The sequence below is a fragment of the Hyperolius riggenbachi genome, chromosome 4 (genome assembly GCF_040937935.1).
Source record: "Hyperolius riggenbachi isolate aHypRig1 chromosome 4, aHypRig1.pri, whole genome shotgun sequence".
Taxonomy (NCBI): Eukaryota; Metazoa; Chordata; class Amphibia; order Anura; family Hyperoliidae; genus Hyperolius; species Hyperolius riggenbachi.
The window spans coordinates 205,010,925-205,038,794 of record NC_090649.1 but is presented as its reverse complement, the minus strand read 5'-3'; the positions used below and the strand labels follow the sequence as shown (position 1 = coordinate 205,038,794).

General features: G+C 43.2%; 1 protein-coding gene across 1 annotated transcript; it reads left to right on the top strand.

Moving 5' to 3' along the window:
- Window positions 1-27,870, top strand: LOC137570634 (intestinal-type alkaline phosphatase-like). The gene is made up of 10 exons (XM_068279333.1): window positions 1-118; window positions 8,175-8,290; window positions 9,612-9,786; window positions 10,736-10,908; window positions 10,989-11,123; window positions 12,865-12,934; window positions 20,520-20,654; window positions 22,747-22,938; window positions 25,255-25,371; window positions 27,504-27,870. The coding sequence occupies exons 1-10, from the start codon at window positions 103-105 to the stop codon at window positions 27,713-27,715; spliced, it is 1,341 nt and encodes a 446-aa protein (XP_068135434.1). The 5' UTR covers window positions 1-102; the 3' UTR covers window positions 27,716-27,870.

Genomic DNA, 27,870 nt, shown 5'->3' with positions numbered 1-27,870 from the left:
GAGGAAGAGAAAACCTCAAAGTACTGGAATGATCATGCCAGGGAGAGGATCATATCCGCTCTGAATCTAAATCCAAATGTCAACAAAGCCAAGAATCTCATCATGTTCCTGGGAGATGGTAAGTGAAAAAAAAGGTGTGAAAAAAGGTGTGAAAAACGCACTATTGTAACAAACGACCGGACCGTCAGACCCTCCCGCGGCGCGGTCGTTCTGCCGACAGTAGTACGTGAGTACAGGCTGTCGGCAGACTGATACTGTTTTTGACTGATCCGGCATACAATTTGGCTGTGCTATTTTTTTCTTTCTTTTACTTCGTTTTTATTGCAATAAGTCAAATGCAAATGACAACATTGAGAATATAAAAGTGATAAAACAAATTATCAACAATGTCAAGAGAAGATAATAAAGTAACATATAATATTCAATGAACCATATAAAGGGACATCAAAATCAGTTACTTTGAAGCATATCAAGTATACTAATAAAGAACAGGTGTCACCACCTTATACATCCTATTGGGGTGTATAAGCAAATTTTGAGTACCGGTATATCATTGGTGTAAAAAATAAGAACCAACATCATAATGTAAAATTTTCCCAGGTCAATTACAATTAAAAAGAAAAGACAAAATATACATGGGACTCCGCTCACGACCTCCATCCACCGACAGTGCAGGAAAATGGGCTAAGACCTCAGATCCATTAGCATGTGGTGTTGGATTTTAGCCTGTCATGTGTATTGATTGAATAAAGCCATATTGATTCTACCGACATCGTGCGGGTTTCACTTTCTACAGTAAAAAGAAAAGAACCATGTGCTTCAAAGAATACTAAACTTAGGCCAATTCTCCCAGTTAGCGTGATAAATCAGCCTAGTATCGTGCAATAGATGATATAAATAGTCCATAAGACGAATCTCCTCAACTCTCTGCAAAATTTGTTGAGTATTAATACCAGGAGACTTCCAGTTTCTGGCAATAGCCCAAAGTATTATTATTATTATTTAGTATTTATATAGCGCCGACATCTTCCGCAGCGCTGTACAGAGTATATTGTCTTGTCACTTAACTGTCCCTCTGAGGGGCTCACAATCTATTCCCTACCATAGTCATATGTCTATATTGTGTAGTGTATGTATCGTAGTCTAGGGCCAATTTAGGGGGAAACCAATTAACTTATCTGTATGTATTTGGGATGTGGGAGGAAACCGGATTACACGGAGGAAACCCACACAGACACGGGGAGAACATACAAACTCCCTGCAGATATTGACCTGGCTGGCTGGGGGCAAAGTATAGCACAAACAAACGCATAATATACCCGCTTCCATTTTTTAGGAACATTAGTATTGGATAACAAAAGAAGAGCATGTTGAGGTTCCGGGTTAATCTGTACTGAAGCTAAATTTCCCAGATCTTTCTTAAATCTCCCCCAAATGATGATAGATACCTTAGGACAGCTCCAAAAAATGTAGAGAAACGTGCCCTCTATTTGGCACCCTCTAAAAGCATAATGAAGATGTGGTTGAAAACATTTTATGTAGTTTGGAGGGGGTTCTGTACCACCTGGTGGCTAATTTAATAGCAGTGTATCTAATCATGGGTGTCCTAGTAACAGTCACCATGTTTAGTCCTATTTTATGCCGCTCTTCCAAGGATAAATATATATGTAGCTCAGCCTCCCAATCCAGCATGTTTTTGGTTTTTTGAGTGTGTAAAAGATTAGTCATATGAGAGTACAATCTTGAAATTACTCCAGTTGGTGGGTTAGAGCCTAGGTTCTCAACGTGTGGTATGCGTACCCCAGAGGGTACTTCTGATGGTTCCAGGGGGTACTTGATATACTTAACCAAGAATAACAAATTTAGAGTTTTAGAAAATGATAAATCTTATTTAAAACGACACCAAATTAGTATTTTATATAATTAAAAGCAATAGTAAATGCTTGAGAATTGTTTAGGACCAATTATCACATACTACGATTAAATATATATTTGTCAAGGGGTACTTGTGATAATGTGTACTATGCTAGGGGGTACTTGGTGAGTACAGGGTTTTAAAATGGGTACATACCAGGGACGGAACTAGACCAAGTTGCGCCTGGGGCAAGGTCAGGTTTTGGCACCTAAAGGTCAGGTTTTGGCGCCTAAACTGCCATTCCCCATCCAAATGTTGCCGCCTTTTTAAGAATTCAACAAACTACGCCTGGGGCAAGAGACCCGCCTGCAACCCCCCCTAGATCCGTCCCTGGTACATACCAATACAATGTTGAGAAACCCTGTGTTAGAGGATAGAAAATAATTTTCATAAAAAGTACAATTAAGTCGTCCAAAAGAGTCAGAGTATTTTGTAAGAAAATGTCTAATTTGAATATATCGAAAATTTAAGAAGGTATATTCATATTAAGTTGGATTAGAGAAAAAGGAACAAATTTGTTTGCCAACCGAAAACATTTGGAAATAGTCATGTTATTAGTAATCTACCATGTGAATTGAGAATGTTCTTGAAAAGCAGGAGAGAAATTAGGATGCCCAATAAAGGATAGTCTAGGCGGTTTGGGAGAGTTGAGCTTCATAAGGCTTCTATAGGTATGCCATAATGAAAAATTATCTAATACGATCAAATTTAAAGTTTGCAGATCCTGTTTAATGTTATTTTGTAATGTAGGGATGGTGGCTAAATTATAAGGAATTGTTGAGTCAGATTCAAATTAGAACCAAGAAGTAACCTTTTGGATATCATACCACGGAAGCATTTGTTCAAACCTGAAATAGTAGTACCAAAGAATAGGAAGTCCTACCCCTCCATCTGAGATCTGTCTATATAGACATGCATTTTTGAAACAAGCCGCTTTAGAATTCCAAACGAATTTAGTGAATCATTTTGAAAATTGAGGATTAGGATATGCCCTGTTATTAATGGGAAGGGTTGGCTGTGCTATCTTTTTAAGCACATTAATTGCAGCAGGTGCAGATAAAATGAGCAAACACGTGAGAGTTGCCGTAGGTCAGGAGGTCCCCTGGCGTCCTCCTGGCTCCTCTCCCGGTCCCTCCGCCACATACAGCACCAGCGACACCTGGCTCGGGTGTCGGGCTGCCGCCTCTGTATCTCAGTCGCTTCGCGTCATCACGCCGGCCACTTCGCGTCATTACGGCTGCCGGCATGACAGTACTGCGCATGCGCAGTTTCACCGGCCGCTGGGATGACATGAAGCGGCCAGCGTGATGACGCAAAGCGACAGAGATACGGAAGCGGCAGCCCGACACCCGAGCCGGGTGTCGCTGGTGCTGTATGTGGCAGAGGGACCGGGAAAGGAGCCAGGAGGACGCCGGGGGACCTCCCGACCTACAGTGGGCTGGAGAAAGCCCCAGGTAAGTAGCGATTCGATTTATTTTTACTGCTCAGGGTCCCTTTAAACCTCACATTGCCTTATTAACCTCTTGCCGTCCGCGTCACGCCGATGGGCGTGGCTGCGGCGGCAGCCCCAGGACCGTCTAATGCCAATTGGTGTAAAGTCCTGGGGCTCTGTTTTGCAGGAGATCGTGCGCAGGCTGCGCGCGCATCTCCTGCTTGGGGGGCGGAGCTCCGCCCCGTCTTCAGTCTCCGAGCGGCTATTGCCGCTCGGGAGACTGTTAGACGGCGTGATCGCCGTCTATTTACATCGTGCAGCGCTGCGATCAGCAGCAGCGCTGCACTGGGCACAGCCGTGTGACACGGCTGTCCCCCTGGGGGACAAGAGAGCGATCGGCTCTCATAGTGTGAAGCCTATGAGAGCTGATCGCTATGATTGGCTGGCTGGGGGGAGGGAGAGTATTTAAAGAAACAGGGTTTTTTTTAAATTAAAACGGCAACATTAATATTTATTTAAAAAAAATAAACATGGGGGGAGTGATCAGACCCCACCAACAGAGAGCTCTGTTGGTGGGGAGGAAAGGAGGGGGGGGGAATCACTTGTGTGCTATGTTGTGCGGCCCTGCAGCTTGGCCTTAAAGCTGCAGTGGCCAATTTTATTAAAAATGGCCTGGTTACTAGGGGGGTTTAGCCCTGCAGTCCTCAAAAGGTTAACCACCGCCTGCTATTTCCAGCTCTAAAATATATTCAGTATCCGTCCCTTCCTCACACAAGAGGCCACCAAATTGCTTGTACACGCCTTAATCATCTCCCGCCTAGACTACTGCAACACCCTGCTCTGTGGTCTACCAAAAAACTGTCTAGCACCTCTCCAATCCCTTCTAAATTCAGCTGCCCACCTCAGTCACCTTTTCACACGCTCCTCTGATGCAGCCCCACTGTGCCGTTCCCTCCACTGGCTACCCGTTACCCAGAGGATCCAGTTCAAACTCCTGACTCTAACATACAAAGCTCTTCACGAGTTGTCCCCTCCATACATCTCCTCACTAATCTCTAGATATTGTCCCTCCCGCAACCTTTGCACCTCCCAAGAAATTCTCCTGGCCTCTAAGCTGATCAACTCTTCTCATGCTCGCGTCCAGGACTCTACACAAGCATTACCCCTCATCTGGAACTCTCTTCCACAGCCTGTACGTCATGCTCCAAACCTGGACATTTTCAAACGCACTCTTAAAACACACCTTTTCAGACAAGCTTATAACATTTTTTAGCCACTGTTTACTTATCTGTTCACAATGTACTCAGAGGCAAAGGCTCACTGGCTCATCCATTCCCCCCACGTCTCCTTATCTAGAGTGTCTCCCACTACCCTTTAGATTGTAAGCTCACAAGGGCAGTGTCATCCTAATTTTTACTGTTTTTGTTGCAATATATGTGCTGCTTGAGACTCTGCTGTACATTTTTTGGTTGTACCTATGCTCCCCGTGTTGTCTTACTGTGCTTTGTAAATCGCTGCGGAATATGTTGGCGCTATATAAATTAATAACTTCAGCTGTCAGATTTACCACTTAAGCCCCGTTCACAGGCTCAACAGCGGTCTTTTATGCAGCACAATTGTCAAACAGCTTTTGTTGTGAAACAAGTTGAAACAACTACAAAAAAAGTATTTTGCTATTGTTCAAACAGCTGACAAGACAGATAAGAAGTCAATCCAACATTTGGATTGACTTCTTATCAGTCTTATCAGCTGTTTTAACAATAGCAAAATACTTTTTTTTTAGTTGTTTCAACTTGTTTCAAAAAAAAGTTGTATGGGGTTTAACAGACAAGTTTGGCAGATAGACAGATAGTTGGTAGGTGTGTAATGAACCTTTAGAGATAGGGTAGGCCAGTTAAATTCCTGTTGTGTAAATCAAGTGTGTATTAAGATAATCAAGAATGACTTGATCGCGGCTCTTACAATACCAAATAAAGATTTCTCTGATTTCAGAAACTATTTTTTCTTACATTACCAGCATCATGCCAGAATAGGTGATCTGTAATGCCTGACAGTTCTCCGGCTACAAATAAATAATTATTTAGATTTACTAATATCCTGATTTAGTAAGGTATCACTAGGTGAATGATCACACTTGATTGATTGATTGAATGATTTAAAATGCCCGTACATTAGACAATGTATGGGCAGATCCACAGAGAGACAGATCTCTCTCTGATCAAATCTGATCGGAGAGAGATCTTTTGCCTGCCCATACACCAAAGGCCAATTCCCGATCAATTTCATGCTGAAATAGATACAGAATCAGCCTTGTGAAGTCACATCCGGCCTGACCCTGTCCCCCCATCAGCCCGATATTGGTCGCATCGTTGATCAGGCATGCACTTGGTGGCACCGATTTTCATTTAATTAGATTATAATAATCGTATGGTCGATCGCCAACCAAGTTGCCTGATGTATGGCCACCTTTAGTCTCCAAATCTATTCTGTATTTGTCAAAATTAACTACTGTACTGTGGCTTCAATTCACTACACCTGTTCAGTAAAAATTGAATGTGCAGTAATTTACCTCATCAGATAAAAAACATTTTCATTGAGTATTCACTAAGATTTTCACACATGCAGTAGTAGTTCAGTAATTCATCAAAAAACTATAAGGCAATTCACAAAGGTTTTTACCTCATGCAGTATTTAATGCAGCATTTCAACAAATCAGGGGGAGGCATTTTATTTGGTATTCAATAGATTAATGCAGTGCAGGAAAATGGAAGCCAGATGTAATACCGATAGCATTTTTTTAAACTGACAAGTTGTAACAATCATACCTTCCAGCAGCGTCTCCCGCGGCGTCTCTGGCGGTGTTCGTACGCGTGGTGGAACTTCTGCGCTGCCGTACTCCAGTGGCATCCCCAACACCCCTGCGGCGGTGGATCAACGCGTGCGCAGTACGTCCAGACGCGCTCGGGGCAGAGCAGCCTTTATAGGCTGAGGAGGCGTGTTTGATGAGGTGTCAGCTGTGATGTCATCAGCTGACACCTTTTTGCAGCAGGTACTGTTAATTCTGGGGGTGGGCTTATGGTCTGTCTTTTCAGTACTTAAGGCCAGAGCATTCACTTGCTCACTGGCCTTGATACTAATCAGTTCGCTGGTTCTTGGCTCTAGCTAGTAAGAGTTTGAGAGCTACATTTCATATATTGCGCATCAGCGCGATATATATTTACTCTAGTTAGTCAGTATTGTATATTATTGTAATATTGTATTTTGTCTTGTGTACCGACCTTTGCCTGCCTCTTTACTACAGATCTGCCTAGCCCCTCTGTACTACTGCCATCTGATTACTGTGTAGGACTCGGCCTGCCCCTGACTTCACTTCTGTTTGATCCTACCAATACGACTGACATCTGACTTATATGTATGACTCGGCCTGATATTTGACTACAATTTTGCCGAGCGCTTCTGTACCATAGCCATCTGCTCACGTGAATGACCTTGGCCTGTCTCTGACTACGCTTTTCTCACTAGTACTAAGATTTGCACTTGTTACGCTAGCCCTCTTCACGTATCAGCGTGATACAAGTGAAGTGCAAGTCCAAGCTGCATACAATTCTCATACAATCTGTATCAGCTCAAAACCATTTGTATCTTATTAACTATTTTAAAATTACTAAACGATTGTTAGAATTTAAGTATTATATGATTTAAGTCGTCGGCCTCCGTTATTTGAACTGGGACTAGGTAAAACACTTAATTTGTAGAGTCTCCCTTTAAGCAGAGTTTCTCGGAGAGAAATGATGCAGTCATGTACCAGGAACATGTTCCTGGTGGAAGGCCACATAATGGGTTATCAGGTCTGGGGTCTAACTGCTCCGACCGTTAGACGACAGAAACGGTAAACAAAGCCGATATTTACAAAACATTGCATTCTTTGCAACTAGGTTATAAAGCAATGGGATATTAATTAATGAGGTGGGTCGCATGCCCATGCCAGCCAATTGTAGGCTTGGGGGGTATGGCTCAGATGATGTCACATTTAACTCTTTAGTGACCAGTATTAAAGCAGGTGACAGGCTGCAGAGAGTCACTCTTTCAGCTTCCTGTAACTGCTGGCTTCAACCCTTGACTTTTGTTTATAATATGTCTTGTCATCTTATCTAACTGTATGTTTTATATAGGACTAAGAGCAACGTAGTCTAGATATCACGTAGCCTAGATGTAACGTAGTATAGACTGAAGATAAAGACTGATTACCATTCACCTGGAATGGAATCCAGAAGCTGTAACGCAACGGACTTACTACAGAACAATCTGCTTTGCTAAGATGTAACCACATGTACTGCATATCTGTTTACTGAATAAACTCCTGAAACTTTGAGGACGCCTAAGCAGTTCTATCTCCTATGCTGTTGCTGTGATGAGTCAAGTTATTTCACTTCCTGTGAGTTGCAGCTCTAATGAGTTGCTGGTGCTGGAACAAAGGTGTAGTGTTGTTGCCAATAGCAACCAACATATAGTTTCTTACAGATAATATTGTGGATTTGTGTTATACAGCAAATGTGAAATTAGGCATTTGCCTCACAAGTTAGTAACTTACCTCAGTAGTCGGCAACCTTGGTCTTCTATGCAGTAACAGCTTGTGTAAATTGACATTTCTCAGTTTGTTCAGTAAAGAAGATGCTTGACCTTCCCAAGAAAGTTGAACTTTGCATATTGTTCTTGAGATCTCTTGTTATAGCAGCACAACCTTCCACCTGTGTGTAGACTACTAAACCTTGTCTTCGGCAGAAGGGAATAATAGAGGACTGATCATTTATATTTGGTGTATTTCAGGAATGGGTGTGGCCACAATTACAGCAGCTCGTATATACCAGGGGCAGCTGGCAGGGGACACTGGAGAAGAGAATATTTTAGAGATGGAAAAGTTCCCACATGTGGCTCTCTCAAAGGTGAGTGTGACTGACCACCTGGGCTGCTTTACTACCTTACATGCATTTCTGATGGTTTAGTCATGTGTCAACAATTTCTAGTGTAATATATCTAAATACTCATTTAGTATTGAGTGCCAAGTCTGCACTTTAGATGGTCAGTGTTTATCTTTTTCTTATAAAACAAGAGGGAGAGAGCCGAGAGCACAGTACAGTGTAGCATGTTAGTACACCAAAGGGTACATAAATGAATGGATTAGTTATATAATCACAAGTCAGGGTTACCTCCAAGGTAACCATTGGGAAGGCAGGTGGGGAGAATATACCCAACCCCTCTCAGGTAAAGAAGTCGCTCTCTGTAGTGTGGAAAAGGGTAACACCCCTCCACCAAACATGGACAATCGGCAGCAAAAACAATGTAATAAAGATGCCAATTAGTGCAAAATATATATATGAAAAGTCTGGTGGAAACTGAGGTAGTGGTAGACTTACCTCTCCAAAGATGAACCAAACAGTCATTTTAGTCAAGACTTTTAAAAGTCACTTTTATGAAAACTCCGAAATGGGACACATTTCATGTATTACAGCCCGCTTCCTCAGGGACAAAGGGAGTATCGATCTCAGGGTCTGAGATTGATAATCACCGCTGTCCGAAAGCGGTTAATCCATGCCTTCCACTATGAATGCCCAGTGCACAGTGTCAGTGTCTTCTTTTAATATGACTCATACCTTAATATCTGTAAGGATTAAAGCGACCTGGTAGTTAGAAGAATATGAAGGCTGTCATATTGCCTAAGCTGATAACCTGCCCTTTGCTGATATCTCTATAATTAACACTTAAAGGATTGATTCTGAAATAAGAGAAGCAATGCTCAAGTTTCTGTATTTAGCAACCACTGGTCCAAGCTCATATTTTTATTGATTTGACGTATTACAATGGAAAAACTGGTTATTTGCTTCTACATCATTATTGCTGGTTGTATTATTTTTCTGAATACGCACATTGGATTTCCATTATCCCACATATGTTATAATAACTTTGCTTTATGATTTACAAACTGCTATTCACATTTTTTGTCATAAAACAATATTAAGAAATAAAACTTCTTACAGACTTGTGAAATGGATAGGACTTCATTTTTATTAAGGTACATGAAAACCTTTGGAGTCAGATCATAACTATTTAGGTGTACAGTACATTTATTTTATTACATACGGTTGCTTTCCACTTAACTCCTCTTGCCTGAGCCATCTGTCATTTAAATTACTAAATCACTTGCTGTTAGATTGTTTACACTGACTTTCACTTCTTCTGCTACTGATTGTCTTATTATCTCTCTAGGTGTACAATGTAGATGCACAGGTCCCAGACAGTGCAGGCACTGGAACAGCCTACTTATGTGGGGTTAAAGCCAACTCTGGGACACTTGGTGTGAATGCAGCCGCCAAGTACGGAGTCTGCACAAGTGCCAATGGGAATGAGGTGACCTCTATACTTCACAGAGCCAAAAAAGCAGGTGATGAACTCTCATACATTGCTTATTATTTGTTTAGCAAAATGTACAGTGCTGCCCATAATTATTCATACCCCTGGCAAATTTTGACTTACAGTTACTTTTATTCAACCAGCAAGAAATTTTCTTGAGGGGAAATGACATTAGTGTCTCCCCAAAAGATAAGACTATGTAAGAGGCCAGACCCTATTCGGTAAGGAAACTTTGGGCTAGACTCCCTAGCACTGCTACTGTCTATTTAGCAAGGCCCTAGTGGCTGCAGCTCAAGTGCTTTGAGTCCATCAGGAGAAAAGTGAAATATATATGTTGTGTATAATACCTCAATACCGCAATATTTTGAGATTGCTGATGTCACTTCGTGCGTGTGTGTTCAGGAGAAAGTATACACTGTTCATCACATCTTCCATGCAGGCTTTGCATATATATATATATATATATATATATATATATATATATATATATATATATATATATATATATATATATATATATATATATCCATTGCATTCTACATACTCAGCCATGAATTCCCTTATTTGGGTATAAAAAGGCTGCGAACAGGATGGGGACATGTGACATCCCCTGCTCCTGGACATGTGACACCCCATAGCAGCTATTACGATTACTACACCTCTAAATGATAGATTTGCATCCCAGTGAATGTTTCTTTCTAAAGTCAAGTAGCTGAGGTATGTATCCTATTTAACTGGTTTAGGCAATCTGTAATATGCATATTATAATTTAAGTAGATCCATAAATGTATTTTTCATTTCTAGATGTCACTAAAAGTGTTTGCTGTTAATTAGCATTTAGCAGCAGTATTTTAATGCATTATACAAGCAAATCTGTTTCTCCTAAAATGTAACTGAAGAATGTTAATTTATGTTCTGGTTGAACTCTATGGACGTATGTCTTTTTTCAACCCAAATAACTATGTAACTATGTTTTGCAGGGAAGTCTGTGGGGATTGTGACTACCACTCGGGTCCAACATGCCTCTCCAGCTGCAACTTATGCTCACAGTGCCAACCGGGACTGGTATTCAGACAATGAGATGACCACAAATATGATTAATAGTGGCTGCAAGGATATTGCATACCAGTTGGTTCACAACAATGATATTGATGTAATTATACAGAAAAATGTGTAGAAGATAAATGTGGTGTATACCTGCCTGCTCAGTTTGTCTTCTTCTATTGATTGCAGGTGATTCTGGGAGGTGGTCGAGTCTATATGAAGGCAAAAGGAACACCTGACCCTGAATATCCAACTAGCACATCAAGCCAAGCTGTTCGGAAAGATGGTCTTAATTTGATTGATGTGTGGCTAAATAAAAGGCCGGTAAGAATAAAATACCTTAAATATAAGGTGGAATATTGACAGGCAACTAGCTACTGGACTCTGATCACTACACCAGTCTAAATTACTGTATCATGCTAGCAGGGACTCCACCAAGTGTCATTGGATGGGGTACATTTGTATTTACTAGTGCTGTATACCATATTTACGTATAAATACTTCCAGATTATTTTACACATAATAAACTAAAAATGCTTAGGTGACTTTGTATAAATATGATCCGAATTCAAAAATGTTGATTAAAATCCAGACCTACCCTCCTGGCTACCAACACCACACGCCGAGAATCTGTTGCCTAAGATACCCACAAGCAGGGCATAGGGAGGTAATAGTAGTCATATTAGACCACGACAACCCCTAGTTAGCTACAGGTGTCCCTTAACACTGAGTGTACCTCTGGCTACCTAATACTAAGTATCTGGAGATGGCCCTGACTGAAGGGAGATCTCGCCAGTGGAATGCCAAGAGCTGGGTGAGTAACCTCCCTTTATGCTCCATTTGGGACTCTGCATAGGGAAGGAGGTAGGAAGGCACTCCAGGAGCAGAGTGAACCACCTTTCCATCATCAGGCACCTGTAGGCACGATCCTACGATGCCAGTAAATCCGAACCTGGAGGGTAGACAAAAAGTAAAGTATTAGACATAAAGGGCCATAAGCAATTTACTTTTTCACCTGAGTTTTCGCCTGGGAGATAATTTTTAATCTTCAATTTAAAATAACTTTCCAGCACTTTTCAACTAAAATAGTACTGAGAAGGAGGTGAAAAGCTAATATCAAAATTATTTTGAGTATTTTCTTGCTTTGCGGTGGATTAAAAAGCATTTTATTGACAAGTTTAAAAATATCACCTAGGTGAAAAGTCAGGAGAAAAAGTGAATTGCATATGGCCCAAAGTAGTGGACAATTGAAGAGACCCTGTAACAAAAAAAAATTCCCCTGGGGGGTACTCATCTCAGGAGGGGGAAGCCTCAGGGTCCCAAAGAGGCTTTCCCCTCCCCCGTAGCTGCTGGCAGTCCAGCGCTGGCTCCCCCGATGTGTCCTGGAATCCTCCCTCGACAAGGCTGACAAGCGCTGATTTATTTAGCTTTCCTAGCTCCAGCAGGGGCGCTGTTGCGGCTTTCCACACGGAGATAGGCGAAAATAGCCTGCGCAGTAGAGTGGCCCGACAGCGATCGGCTATTTCCCCCTATCTCCGAGGCGGAGAGCAGATACTGTGCCTGTGCTGGAGCCGCGAAGGTAAATATTTACATCCCCGCTCTCCGGGGAGCTTTATCTCTACCGCCGTGGGACTGAGGAGGACGGGGGAAGCCTCAATAGGATCTGGAGGCTTTCCCCACCTCAGGAGTACCCCCTTAGGGGAGGTTTCTCTCAGTACAAGTTTTCTTTAATTGAAGTTTATAATATTGATTTTGTCTTACCTCTCTGGTTGTTTGGTTCTCACCTCTGAATTATGCACCATGCTTTTTAGTTTCCAGGCACAATAGGCCTCTTCACAGCCTTTTACATTCTTGCTATTATTAGGGCTGACAGGCTTATTTTTCATGTCTGCAACCTACAACTTGCATCCCTTCAACCAATAATCAACACAACGTTGCCTTCTTACAATAAGAAATAGTGGTCCCAGTATCACTTATGTTATACTCAGTTCCCAAGGGCTAGAGTAAGGCCTATAAATAAAAATGTATGTTAATTAGTATATAATGATGTATTTTATTGTAACAGGGATCCAAATATGTGTGGAACAAACAAGATTTTGATGCTGTGAACGAAAACACCACTGACTACCTTATGGGTAGAGTATCATCTAGATATGTCTTGCTTTTCTGGCATTTAAAGATACAGATTTACAAATTAATACATAGAAAAATGTTATTCCATCTAGTGACTGTCAAGCTTCTTCATTGTTTTCAGTGGCGTATCTGGGTAAAATAACGCCTATGACAAACACTGAAATTACCCCCCCCCCCCCCCCCCCAAGTAGAGCCTCGTTCCTGGCGGATTGGATCTTTAAGAACCCCAACAACTCCTTGACCACTAACCGTTTGCGCCCATCGTGTAACATTTCCCACAGGATGATGGATCAGGGAATGCTCGTCGTTGTCGGACGTCACTGGATCCATCTTCCTACATCGTGTCTTGAGTATTCAGCTTTATCGTCCCTCCCCTGCCCCAGCCTCTACTTGCTTATCTACTCATTGCTGGTCAGTGTTCTTATCTGGATGATCTCCTGCAGCAGCACTTATAAAAGCAAAGGACCTGTGAATCTTCTGACCTGCAGCTGTGTACTGTGACTATATCGGAATTGTAAAGGTAGCCATACACTGGTCGATTTGCCATTAGATCGACCAGCTGACAGATCCCTATCTGATCGACTCTGATCAGAGAGGGATTGTATGGCTGCCTTTACTGCAAACAGATTGTGAATCGATTTCAGCCTGAAACCGATCACAATCTGTGGAGCCGCCGCTGCCGCCTGTCCCCCCCCCGCGCATACATTACCTGACGCTGGCTCCCGGGCATCTTCTCAGCATCTTCTCCACGCTGCACCCGCTCCATCCCGGCGCTTCCTGTGTCACTCCGTGACCAGGAAGTTCAAATAGAGCGCCCTCTATTTGAACTTCCTGGTCACTGCAGTGACAGGAAGCGCCGGGTGCAGCGCGGAGAAGATGCGGAGAAGATGTGGAGAAGATGCCCGGGAGCCAGCGTCAGGTAATGTATACCTGATCGGATCGGCCGCCGCTAGCGGCGCGCTCCCTACCCGCAGGCGATCGAGGGTAATTTTCCGCACGGTGCGATCGACGGACCGATCCGATTTCGGAAGGAAATCGGATCGGCGGGTGCGTTTAGCGCGAACGATTGGCAGCAGATTCGATCCCAGGATCGAATCTGTTGTCGAAACGGCCGCGAATCGGGCCAGTGTATGGCCACCTTAAGGTTTACAGCCTACGCAGCTGATACATTGCTCTCAGCAGGCTCATAGTACACAGCTGCTGGTCAAATAATTCACATGTCTGTTGCTTTTATTTTTTTTTTTAAGATTCTTTATTTATAAATAAAGTTTTTCAAAGAAAGGAAAAATAACATCCCATAAAGACATTAGAAGTACATCACAGTCAGAAACAGATAATGGTTAACATAGCAGAATGCAACAAACCAATGCTGCCAGCAAAAATTGTTTAAGAAATGTGAAGCGCCTCTATAAACATTTAGTGCCAATCTCTAATTGCGACATATGTCCGATTATTAGGAGTGAGAGCCAAAGTCACTTGCATATGCAACAGTAGGCATATTGTATTCACATGGCTGCCCCCATGCGAGCTTCAGATACACCCATAGACTTGACCTCCTTCCAGGAGGACAGATAGTTAAGTGGATACCTGAGGCCCAGTGGGATCATACACTCGAGGATCTTCGTTAAAATAAGTAGCCAGGAACTCCATCACAACATAAATAAGTGAGGTTGATGATATGACATATGAAGCCAAACACCTGGTAGGATGGCTAAATATCTGATATAGTAAGGATTAGGAGAAAAAGGATTAGTGGGAAAGAAGAAAGATAGGAGAGAGGAAAATAATAGGAAAATAAGAACTGAAACTAGAGAAAGAGAAAGGTGGTGCAAAAAATGCCTAGAAGCGATGCACTGAGGTGCGGGAACCCACAGAGGGCCATATGGCCAGGGAGACCCAGAAGGATCTCAAGTAGAGACGCTGAAAAAATGTCTACACGGGGATATGTAGTTTTAAGTTACTAGGGGTTGGGAATCAAGTATTCTATTATATTCCTCTGACTAGAGATGGCTCGAACCTCCAATTTTAGGTTTGTGAACCTCGAACGTGAACTTCCGCAAAAGTTCTGCTCGCGCGAACTTTCGCGAACCGCAATAGACTTCAATGGGGAGGCGAACTTTGAAAACTAGAAACATTTATGCTGGCTATAAAAGTGATGGAAAAAATGTTTCAAGGGGTCTAACACCTGGAGGGGGGCATGCCGAGACACTTATATAGCCGGCAGTCATTGCTTTATTGTGATACGCAAGCCCCTTCACCGCAGCAAGGTAACGATCACGAAGGGGAATTGACACATGTACATGCCTCTTGTTTTGTTGTTGCAGCTGCAGTGCAGCCAGAAAAATTAGGCAGGCATGTACACGCACCAGAAAAATTATTATAGCAGCCGCCTTAAAAATTCAGGGATCCACCTGGAGTCCTGGACCCTGTTAGTGGTGGCGGAGAAGGCAGTCAAGTGGCCTGCAGGCAGAGATGCTGTGTGGGGACTGGGGACCGACTTAGTCTTGGGGTAGGCAGTCACACGGCGTGCAGGCAGAGATGCTGTGTGTGGGGACTGACTTAGTCTTCGGGCATGCCAGACCGTGCTTTGCAGACCATGTGGTCAGATGGGCCCTTGACCCAACGCTGTGTGCCAGAGATAACACCACTTGCCTTTCAACATCACGGTATCGTTTGGGTATCACCTTTTTTAAGAAATAATTGCGGCCTGGCATCTTCCACTGCGGTGTGTGGCTTAGCTTTTTTTGTGCTGCTTTTCCTCAGGTGGTCATCCCATTGCAGTTTGTGCTTTGTCATCATGTGCCTTCTTAACCACTTGAAGACCGTGGGCTTTACCCCCCTTAAGGACCAGACCCTTTTTTTCCATTCAGACCACTGCAGCTTTCACGGTTTATTGCTCGCTCATACAACCTACCACCTAAATGAATTTTGGCTCCTTTTCTTGTCACTAATAAAGCTTTCTTTTGGTGCTATTTGATTGCTGCTGCGATTTTTACTTTTTATTATATTCATCAAAAAAGACATGAATTTTGTCAAAAAAATGATTTTTTTAACTTTTTGTGCTGACATTTTTCAAATAAAGTAAAATTTCTGTATACACGCAGCACGAAAAATGTGGACAAACATGTTTTTAATAAAAAAAAAACCATTCAGCCTATATTGATTGGTTTGGGTAAAAGTTATAGCGTTTACAAACTATGGTGCAAAAAGTGATTTTTCCCATTTTGAAGCATCTATGACTTTTCTGACCACCTGTCATGTTTCATGAGGGGCTAGAATTCCAGGATAGTATAAATACCCCCCAAATGACCCCATTTTGGAAAGAAGACATCCCAAAGTATTCACTGAGAGGCATGGTGAGTTCATAGAAGATTTTATTTTTTGTCACAAGTTAGCGGAAAATGACACTTTGTGACAAAAAAGAAAAAAAAAAGTTTCCATTTCTGCTAACTTGCGACAAAAAAAAAATTAAATCTGCCACGGACTCACTATGCTCCTCTCTGAATACCTTGAAGTGTCTACTTTCCAAAATGAGGTAATTTGTGGGGTGTTTACTGTGCTGGCATTTTGGGGGGTGCCTAATTGTAAGCACCCCTTTAAAGCCTAAAGGTGCTCATTGGACTTTGGGCCCCTTAGCGCAGTTAGGCTGCTAAAAAGTGCCACACATGTGGTATTGCCGTACTCAGGAGAAGTAGTATAATGTGTTTGGGGGTGTATTTTTACACATACCCATGCTGGGTGGGAGAAATATCTCTGTAAATGACAATTGTTTGATTTTTTTTTACACACAATTGTCCATTTACAGAGATATTTCTCCCACTCAGCATGGGTATGTGTAAAAATACACCCCAAAACACATTATACTACTTCTCCTGAGTACGGCGATACCACTTGTGGCACTTTTTTGCACCCTAACTGCGCTAAGGGGCCCAAAGTCCAATGAGTACCTTTAGGATTTCACAGGTCATTTTTGTTTCAAGACTACTCCTCATGGTTTAGGGCCCCTAAAATGCCAGGGGTGCTGTGGGCGATCAGGGGGCAGGGGGGGGGAATCAGTGTGCTTGGGTGCAGACTAGGGTGGCTGCAGCCTGCCCTGGTGGTCCCTCGGACACTGGGACCACCAGGGCAGGAGGCAGCCTGTATAATAGGCTTTGTATACATTACAAAGCCTATTATACAAATGGATCGGCGGATTTCTTCCTTCCTCCGCCCGCCGGCGCTGCTAAGTGGCCAGCGAGCTGGAGGCTAGATCCCTGGCCATCGATCCCCGGCGGAGGATCGCGTCACGGATGACGCGATCGCTCCGCCCATGCCCGTACAAGGACCGCCGCCTCTCGTACATGCGGCGGTCCTTGCGGGATCCACTTTCCGGCCGCCCATGTGCAGTGGGCAGTCGTTAAGTGGTTAAGGAAGTTGTCCCTACGCGGGTCTTGGTCTTTCCACAGCTCAATTTTTAGTGGCAGAGAGTACAGATGGCATTGCTCTCATCTGAGGCAGACACACAAACAAATTTCCACACCGCTGAGCCCTGGGATGATGGCACTTTGGTGGTGGCGGCGGCCGACTGAGTGTTAAGTGGGGTGCCAGAATCAGAGCAGGAGGAGGAAGATATGTCACGGTTCCGTGCAGATGCTGAGGAAGATGAGGTGTTCTGTGTTAAAAAGTCAACTACGTCCTGACAATATTGGGGGTTGATGGCACGTGCCTTCTCAACACTGTACTTTGGTCCAGGGCCCCACGAAATTCTGACAGCACGACCTCAAACAGACCTGCCTGGTGGCCTGCCTCTGCCTGTTTTGCCCATATTGGGGGGGGTGACGTGAAAGGTATGCACTGACTTGACTAATACAATGTGCAGTCACACAGGTGCAGTGAACAGGTATGCAGTGACTGGTATCAATACAATGTGCAGCTGTCACACACACAAGTACCGTGAACAGGTATGCACTGACTGCTATATAATATAACACTGCATGCTGTCATGCAAGTGTACTGAACAGGTATGCAGTGACTAGTATTACAAATGTGCAGCTGTCACACACACAGGTACCGTGAACAGGTATGCAGTGACTAGTATTAGTATTATATAGTGGCTGGAAGGTGTAATGGTTAAGGGCTTTGACACAGGAGACCAGAGTTCGAATCTCGGCTCTGCCTGTTCAGTAAGCCAGCACCTATTCAGTAGGAGACCTTAGGCAAGTCTCCCTAACACTGCTACTGCCTATAGAGCGCATCCTAGTGGCTGCAGCTCTTGCGCTTTGAGTCCGCCAGGAGAAAAGCGTGATATAAATGTTATTTGTCTTGTCTTTGTCTAGTATTACCAATGTGCACTATTTGGGTAAAAGAGGCGCCCTGGTGTGTGATAAATGCATTTGCCTGTCACACACACAGGTACCGTGAACAGGTGCAGTGACTTGTATATAACACTGCGTGCGGTCACGTCGGTATGTGCACTACTGAACAGGTATGCAGTAATTGGTATTACAAATGTGCAGCTGTCACACACACAGGTACCGTGAACAGGTGCAGTGAGTGACTGGTATATAATATAACACTGCTTGCGGTCACGTAGGTAGGTGCACTGAACAGGGATGCAGTGATTGGTATTACAAATGTTCAGTTGTCACACACACAGGTACCGTGAACAGGTGCAGTGACTGGTATATAACACTGCGTGCGGTCACGTAGGTAGGTGCACTACTGAACAGGTATGCAGGGATTGGTATTACAAATGTGTAGCTGTCACACACACAGGTACTGTGAACAGGTGCAGCAAGTGACTGGTACATAATATAACACTGCTTGCGGTCACGTAGGTAGGTGCACTGAACTGGTATGCAGGGATTGGTATTACAAATGTGCAGCTTTTACACACACAGGTACCGTGAACAGGTAGTCACTGAATGTGCTGGGCCTGGCAGTGGCACAGTAGGAATTACCAAGGGGCCAAGGGACACACACATACACACACACAAAAAAAAATAGATCACAAGAACAACATTAGCTCTTAAAAGAGCTGTTGAGGGGTGCTTTTTAGCAATAAGTATCAGCAAGGAGCAAGCTAACAAGAGCCTAAATAAGCTTTCCCTATGTCTCTCTGCAGCAAGCTCTCCCTAATTACTGCAGCCACATGAGTGAGTGAAATGGCTGACGCTGCCTGCCTTTTATAAGGGGGGGGGGGGCTCCAGGAGAGAGTGTAGCCTGATTGACTACCATGTGTCTGCTGACTGTGATGTAGAGGGTCAAAGTTGACCCTAATAATGTAGTATAGGGGGCGGGTCGAACTCGCATATAGGTTGCGGTTCACCGCAAAAGCGAACCACCGAAGTTCGCGCGAATCCGTTCGCGGGCGAACCGTTCGGGCCATCTTTACTCTCTGACTCTGGTATTCCGACCAAGGAGCCCATGTGCGGCTGAATTGCTCATCACGATTGTATATTGACTGAGTAAGATTTTCTATCATTGTGATGTGTTTCACCTCTCTTAGCCATTCAGCTATAGATGGAGATTGCGTTGTTTTCCAATGACGGGCTATGATCAATCTAGCAGCATTAATGAAGTGTTTAGAAAGGGACTTTTTGTATCTGCCTAGGCTCCTGGGCGTATTGGGTAGTAAATAATATGAGGGGTCGTTAGCCCTGTTACGTTTTTCATTATAGATTTCACGGAGTTCCAGTAGGTCGTTAGATTCTGGCAGTCTTTTGCTTTTATAAGCTCTGCTGCAGGAGATAATCCTGAAAAAAACGCTGACCAGAGTGATGATCTCTACCTCTGCCTGCCGCCCTCAGCACAGTGTGCCCACTCACTGTCTGATCCATGTGTGTCACCGAGCGACTGCTACACACACTCCTTTCCCATCAGCCCCAGCGACAGGCACATAAAGCTCCATGCGGCCAATCAGGAAGGGGATGCGAGCAGTGTTGCCAGAGCGATGACAGAAGCTGGCAGCAGGGATGTGGATGGGACACACACCGTTCTCTCCCTCTTACTACTGTATGGGCTGCTGCGCTGACTGGGAGGGAGGGTTGATTTGTTACAACCAAAAGTAAAAAAGTGTATTGTATCACTGTCCCGCAATGCAGGCAATTCTTTGCAGCCAGTGGTGTGCAGCATCTTTTTTACTTTTTGTTAAACAGAGACTGTCAGAGCAATCGGTCGAGGCCAGGCACCGGCTCACCCCCAGGTTCTTGTACCTGGGTACTGTCTCCATTGGAAAGTTACTTTGCAAGCTAGGGGTGATTTGTTGACTGATGTGATTGACAAGGCGCGCCTATGGCAGGAGCCCTATGACACCCCTCCAGATACGCCTCTGATTGTTATAAACATAAATGATAGAACCTTGTATTTAATAGGACGTATAGATCAGTAATAAACAAGCATGTAAAATGCCAGTTTTCTCAGATTTAAAGTAAACCTGCACTGAAAATAGACTGATGAGATAAACAATTGTATTTTTATTCCTACTCTCAAAAATGAAATTCCTGGTATCTCAAAAATTTTATTTTGATTTTAAAGGTAAAACTCTCAAATGTAAAGTAATTGAATGAGCTTTTCTCAGTAGCCTTTTGTTGTTTTGTAATGTTTTAGGATTGTTTGAGCCAAAAGATATGAATTATGAACTAAGTCGTAATCCTTCCACCGACCCTTCCTTAGAAGAGATGACTGAGAAGGCAATCAAGATTCTGAGCAAAAATCCTAATGGATTTTTCCTTTTTGTAGAAGATGAGTATAATGAGCATTGCACAGATGACATGAATTGCAGTAATTTGGGTATATGCAAAAGAATGTGCTATCCTCGATAAATACCAGGGTTTGGGGGTTCTCGACAGTTGTTTACAATTGGGTTAAGTTGTGGAGGACCAGAAGCAATAGCACTTTGTTAGTGGACCAAAAAGATGTAGAGCTTTCATCATGGAAGCAAAGCAATGTATTGCCTTCCTAAATAGAAAATGATTGCAGGTTATATTTTCAGAAGGCAGAATATTCCATTTCAACATACTGAACATTTTACAGGCAATTTGCAGTACATATAGTCCCCGGTTAACTAACAAAATAGGAAGACCATAGGTTCATTCTTTAGTTCAATTTGTATGTAAGTTGTAACCACCTGTGCCTCTAGTGTTCCAATCTGTGCCATTTATTTCCCCTTTTGCCTCCTCTATGCCTTCAGTGCTCCTGTGCCATTTCTGTCCCCCTCTGAGTTACCAGTGCCACAGATAAACCTCAAATTACAAATGACCTAGCATTGCAAACATCATTCCTGACCCTACTATCTCACTTCCATGTTGAAATCACCAAAGAAGCTAGAGAACCACGATGAACTTCTTGGAGTGGTGAGGGATATTGAATAAGACAGGGCATTGTTACACTTTCTTACAGGGCTATGGAAACCGTTTTGCCCATGCGATAAAGCGAGGTGCAAAAATGAAATCATGCCTAGCAGAGGATGATTTCAATCCATCAACCTCTGGGTTATGGGCCCAGCACACTTCCGCTGCACCACTCTGCTGCCACACAGTGAATGCTTCGTTGTAGGAAAAAGTGGCGTTAAACTTCTTGGAGCAGACTTACTTCCTCCCTCCAAAAGACACACATACATCCCCATAAAATAATTTAGCAGCAACTGCGTGCACAGTCTCTGTGGCGCAATTGGTTAGCGCATTTGGCTGTTAACCATTCTCTTCAGACAACTGTTGAACACAAAAGGCAAGGCCGTCCCTGGGTGGGCTTGAACCACCAACCTTTTGGTTAACAGCCGAATGCGCTAACCAATTGCACCACAGAGACTGTGCACACAGTTGCTGCTAAATGGCTATCTGGGGTTCTCTTCGGACAACTGTTGAACACAGAAGGCAAGGCCGTCCCTGGGTGGGCTTGAACCACCAACCTTTCGGTTAACAGCCAAATGCACTAACCAATTGCGCCACAGAGACTGTGCATGCAGTTGCTGCTAAATTATTTTATGGGCATGTATGTGTGTCTTTTGGAGGAAGGAAGTAAGTCTGCTCCAAGAAGTTTAACGCCACTTTTTCCTACAACGAAGCATTCACTGTGTGGCAGCAGAGTGGTGCAGCGGAAGCGTGCTGGGTCCATAACCCAGAGGTCGATGGATCAAAACCATCCTCTGCTAGGCATGATTTCATTTTTGCACCTCGCTTTATCGCATGGGCAAAACGATTTCCATAGCCCTGTAAGACAAAGTGTAATAAGGGCCCTGCCGTAACATAGTTATTACGGTAGCTAAGACTACTCCTGGGCCTTTCATGTAGTTGAAGAGATGAGTGAACTGGCTGGCTTCAGCCTGTAATGTTGGTGGTATAGTGGTGAGCATAGCTGCCTTCCAAGCAGTTGACCTGGGTTCGATTCCTGGCCAATGTATGTGAGCTTGCTTTTGACATCCTACAAATCCCTGGAAGACAAGATTCATGAACAGTGAGGAGGAGGAGGGTGGAGGGTTTTTATCTTTGGAATCGGTTTCGGATCTGGATATCTGCAATATACGCGGATATCCAAATATCCGCAGATAGCTATCCGGATTTTAAAAAAAATCCAGAATCCGAATCAAATAGTGTAAAAAAGTTCGGATATCCGGGTTACCCGGAATCCGGATAAGCATCCCTGCTTGAGGGGTTGTGATTACAGGTGTCGAAGGGGCGTGGCTTGTGTCCCTCTTTCTTATCTCAAAAAGTTGGATGGTATGCATAGATATTATCTGGTCCATGTTTCTCTGAGGAACCGTGTACACAACATCATTCATGACAGTATTCCCTGATATAATTACAGCAATGTCTTTATTGTTTTGTTTTTAATTTACGTGGCAGAATTGACCATGGTCACCATGATGGCATTGCTAGGAATTCACTGACTGAAGCTGTTGAGTTTGACAAAGCCATTCGCAGAGGTGGGCAGCTGACTTCAGAATCTGAGACACTGACTGTTGTGACTGCTGACCACTCTCACGTCTTCACCTTTGGAGGGTATCCAGATCGTGGTAACAGTATTTTAGGTATGCCACCTTCAAAAGTTTAACAGAATTCACCGTTTGAAAGATTCATAGCTCACTTGGTGGTACTAGGCTATTTTTAAAGAAGTCAGACTTTGGTGTGAGCAGATTTTTCATTATAAGTATCTTCTTCAGGCATGTGTGGGAGGTCACTGATAAAAATAAGAATCTCCTCTAGACTACAAATGTGTCTTAACCATATAAAAAGTATGTTCACTGCTTATGAAGTGCCCCTCCTGCAAGCCACATTGCACCTTAATGCACAAAAGTGCAGTAATATTGTAATGCACAGACATCGCACGCCGAATATTGTTACTTCCAGCAGCATGTACCGCAAGTTACGCTATAAGCACGATCCACAGTACCTGAATAGCGAGACGTTGCTATGGTATTGTTATTCATGCACGTGACCATAGAAACGGTCACGATACTAGAGTACCGCCAGAAGTAACAGTAATATTGTTTTGCGATGTCTGTGCATGGCAATATTACCACATTCTTGCATCATGTCCAATATCTCATTTACCCCTTGATACATATTTTAGCAGAAAGGTGATGATTTGTGCCTGATGGGGGTTGCAGGCTTATGCTGCCTATTAGTGAAACTTAGGTGGAAGGAAATGTGCAAAAGCCAACTGGCAAAGTTGTCCAAAAATTGGGAGACAGGGCCAGGGGATTTAATAAATAGCAGCACCTATAAAGAGTGTGAACCTCAAATGAAGAGAAGATGAAAGCTAGAGAGGTACAGGGCCGGATTTATACTTTTTACCGCCCAAGGCCAACTATATCGTCTGTATGGTTGTTAGCTCTGTGTGCCCCAACGAGAATTCTCCTTACTTTCCATCATTGGTGTCACAGACAATAGCTATTTTAGTAATATGCGTATAGATTATATGTTATGTTTTGAACTTTTGTGGTATGCTTGCCATCTCGTTAATGATGGACCCAATGTGTCACCATGAGAGTTAGGCTGATGTGTACCTAAAGGATAGAGCTTACATATCTTGCAGGGACACCACAAGTACAGGACAGAGAGTTCAAATGTTAAAGCTGTCCTTGTAGATAAGGATGGCTGCATAGAACAGCTTTACTGCCACTCACTGAGCCGCCCCTAAACTTCTGGTCCCCTAGGCCATGGCCTATGTGGCCTTGCCAGAAATCCGGCCCTGGAGAGGTAGGAATGACTTGATAGGTGCAATGATAGGAGAGGCAGAGACGACCACACCCTCCCCCCCACCAGGTCACAAGGTCAATTCTGGTGTGTGAATTAAGGCAATAATCCATAGAATTGTGCAACAGCAAGAAGTCAGAGCCTCTATCTGGTTTCAGTGAGAGTCAGGATGTTAAGAGGATGTGAAAGTCAGGATGTTAAGAGATTTAGTTACAGAAAGGTTCTAGGCCAGGGTTGTCAAACTCAAATACAAAGTGAGCCGAACACTGTACACTGGGATCGCGGGCCGAAACTGTACACTGGGACCTAGTCGCAGGCCAACTGGCCACCTTCCTCCCTCATAAAGTTCTCTGGTGTCTAGTGGTCCTCCCTCCCCTATGCAGTTTCTTGGTGTCTAGAGACCCACACCCTCCCCTATGCAGTTCCCTAGTGTTTAGTGCTTGCGGGCCAAATTGAATGGCTCCGACGGCTAAATTTGGCTCGTGGGCCAGAGTTTGACAAGTATGTTCTAGGCAGAGGCTAGTTTGCTGCACACACACCTGGCATTCCAAAGACCATAAAAGAAAGGGGATGACTATTAGTGTTTGGAGTTAATCAGTATGAGGTTAGATGTTGTGAGGGTCTTGCTGCAAGAAGGGAGGGGGAAAAGTCAAGATAAGAGAGGGCGTATGTTTATTTACGCCACCAGTGAGCTATGCGTGAATGACGGCTCACCCTGCTGCCACTCAAATCCCCAGCAGCATAAAATACTTTTCCCCCTCCGAGTCGTCGCAACTCGGAGGGAGATGTAATTCGGGGTCTGCGGATCGCTGGAACCGCAAATTACCCTTACGTGCCCCATGCAGTATAACATTACTGCAACGGCGGCACCTAGTTTCAGCACTGAGCGCCATGAGCAGAAACTGATACTGCTACTGGTTTAGTATTGTTGTTTATAAAATACCAACATATTATACAATATTGTATGTGGTTTTAGTTATGCTTGTTTTGACCTACTTGTTAAATGTCCCCCTGCCCAGTTTTCCCCTTTTCCAACTCTTCCTGGTCTCCTACTGCTCTTATATATTTGTTTCAGAGGCAAAGCTGATTGTACTAAGTTATCTATACACCTTTCCAAAGACTTTCACTTTTCTTTCTTTATTTGTTAGGTTTGGCACCAAACAAAGGCAATGACCTTAAACCATTCACGACTCTGTTGTATGCAAATGGTCTTGGTTTTAAGCTCACTAATGGAGCTCGGGAAGATATCAGCAACATTGACATAGGTATAACTGATGTATCTGCTTGCCAAATCATTATCTTTATTTTCTTTTTTTATGGCATTTTAATGTCCCAGCTGCAAAATGTTATCTGTTAAACAAACCATGTCTCATTATTTTACTGTGCTTAATATTATGTGCCAAAAAATGGCTACATTATCATTCTAATTTATTGCATAAAACAACTTATCTGAAGGCACAGCACAATAGGAAATGGTTAATTATTAAAAAGATATATATTTTTTCCCTATTATTAGCATCTCCCGAGTAGACCATAAATAGTATACAGTTATGACCAAGATAAGAACTTTAACGGGTACAACCCTTAAAGGGAACCTAAACTGAGAGGGATATGGATGTTTCCTTTTAAACAATACCAGTTGCCTGACTCTCCTGCTGACCAATTTGCTGCAGTAGTATTTGGATCTCACACCTGAAAGAGGCATGCAGCTAATCAGTCAGAGCACCTGATCTGCATACTTGGCTAAACGTATTAGAGACACAGGATCAGCAGGAGAGTCAGGCAACTGGCATTATTGTAATTGGAAAAATCCATAGCCTTCTCAGTTTAGATTCCCTTTAAGTCTATCAAATACTCATAGTTCTATTGTTTCCATTAGAAAGAAGTAGGAGTGCTATGAAATGCTTTCTGATGTGCTTGTTTTCACTGGCCAATGCTTTGCCTTCTGTCTCTAAATCTGTTTAAACTACATAACCAGTGTACCTTAATTTCCCACCACAGCAAATGGCTGTGTCTAGCCTGGGGCTGCCTCTTCAGCGTCTCCTGATTTGAGGATTTGTTGAACCACTGCCCCCTAGCTGAATCTGAGACACACTGAGGGCTATTTCATACCCAAATTGAAGCCTTCTTGTAGAACTAAATTTTGGATTGTAACGATATCAAAACCACTAGTTCAGTGGCTTTAGATGAAGCTCACATGGAGCCTTGGGAAGTATGTACTGTATATGATAAAAAATAACCATACCGATAGCCTTTAATCTAGACATTGATCATAGGCACTGTACATACATTAGACCATCTTTGCATCTTTGCATACAGTGAGTCCCAGGAAACTGATATTGAATTGATGCACTGCCATTTTATTTGTTTCATTTGTTAAATCCATATCAAATCGCAAATAGTTCAGAGCTGTGTAAATGCAATTCTCTCTGAGGATATAATCGGAATATGATTACTGCCTAACTAGGTGCAGTAATCAATATTTCAACATTCCTCTCATTTTATCTGCGATTCAGTACCCACAATTTTGACTGCCTCTGACGAGCCTCTCGCATTCTTTTTTTTTTCTATCTTTCATGCTGACATGGAAGATGGAAACATGGATGTATCTCACGCTAGTAAACACAGATGTGTGTATTTGTTTATAAGTGAGGATGACATGCAGTTTTTAGGTAGTAGTATTTATGAAAATGCAGACTAGCAGTTAAAGCACACTTGAACTGTAAGTACACGTGGTGATTTTAACTTACCTGGGGCTTCTTCCAGCCCCCTGTAGTCAGGCAGGTCCCTCGGGGTCCCCTGAACCCCCTCTGTTCTCCTGCTGGAAGCTGTATAATTCCTTTAGTCTGGAGCTTCACTGCGCATGAGCAGTCCTGTCCGTGCATAGTGCACAATTCTGGGAGCGTTCTGCACATGCACGGTTCATTCTTTTAAAAACTGAGCAGATTCTCCTGGTGACAGGATTGCAATGGTGGAGAGCACATGGACAGAACCACTCCAATTGCAGGAATTTCAGAGCTGACAGCAGGAAAATGGAGGGGCCTCAGAGGATGCTGAGGGACCTACCACACTACGGGTGGTTGGAAGAAGCCCCAGGTAGCGGTAAGTTAAAAATCCAAATCTTTACTCCTGGTTCAGGTCTGCTTTAAGTAACCTTTGTTCCAAACAGCTCTGTTTTGAGAAAGATCTCTGTTGCTTAGATGAATCCATGAGATTTAGACATGTCCATGGGAAATACTGTATGAATGATTAACTCTAGTTGCTGTACAGATCAGACTATCTCGCCAGTCATGTTCTCCTGTAGGAGAGTTAAACTAATATCTGCTTTATAAGCACAGGATTTTTCAGTGCGATATTAATGTAATCTAAAATAATGTCGGTTATTTTCTTCCAACAGGGTCTCCCAGTTACAGACAGCAGGCAGCTGTCCCTCTTGTTTCAGAGACACATGGCGGAGAAGATGTGGCCATCATGGCTAAAGGCCCATTTGCTCATTTGTTCCATGGTATCCATGAGCAGAGCTACATTGCCCATGTGATGTCTTTTGCAGCCTGTCTGGAACCTTACACAGATTGTGAACAGTTAAAGAGAACCTCTCCCCCTAACTGAACATGGTGAGGTTAATATATGGCCGATACTGTACTGCTAAAGGCAGTAGAAACAATAAAAGTTATGCATTTAAAGAAAACAGATGGGACGCGTTTGGTTGAATATGGAGGTTTAATTGTGCCTATTAAAAAAAAAACAATAAAAAAAAAACACTT

What these genes read in the sequence shown, in the direction of transcription:
- LOC137570634 (XM_068279333.1), top strand. An exon ending in CACATGTGGCTCTCTCAAAG is followed by an intron (nt 8,291 to 9,611) that starts GTGAGTGTGACT and finishes TTATCTCTCTAG; the next exon opens with GTGTACAATGTAGATGCACA. An exon ending in TCACAGAGCCAAAAAAGCAG is followed by an intron (nt 9,787 to 10,735) that starts GTGATGAACTCT and finishes TATGTTTTGCAG; the next exon opens with GGAAGTCTGTGGGGATTGTG.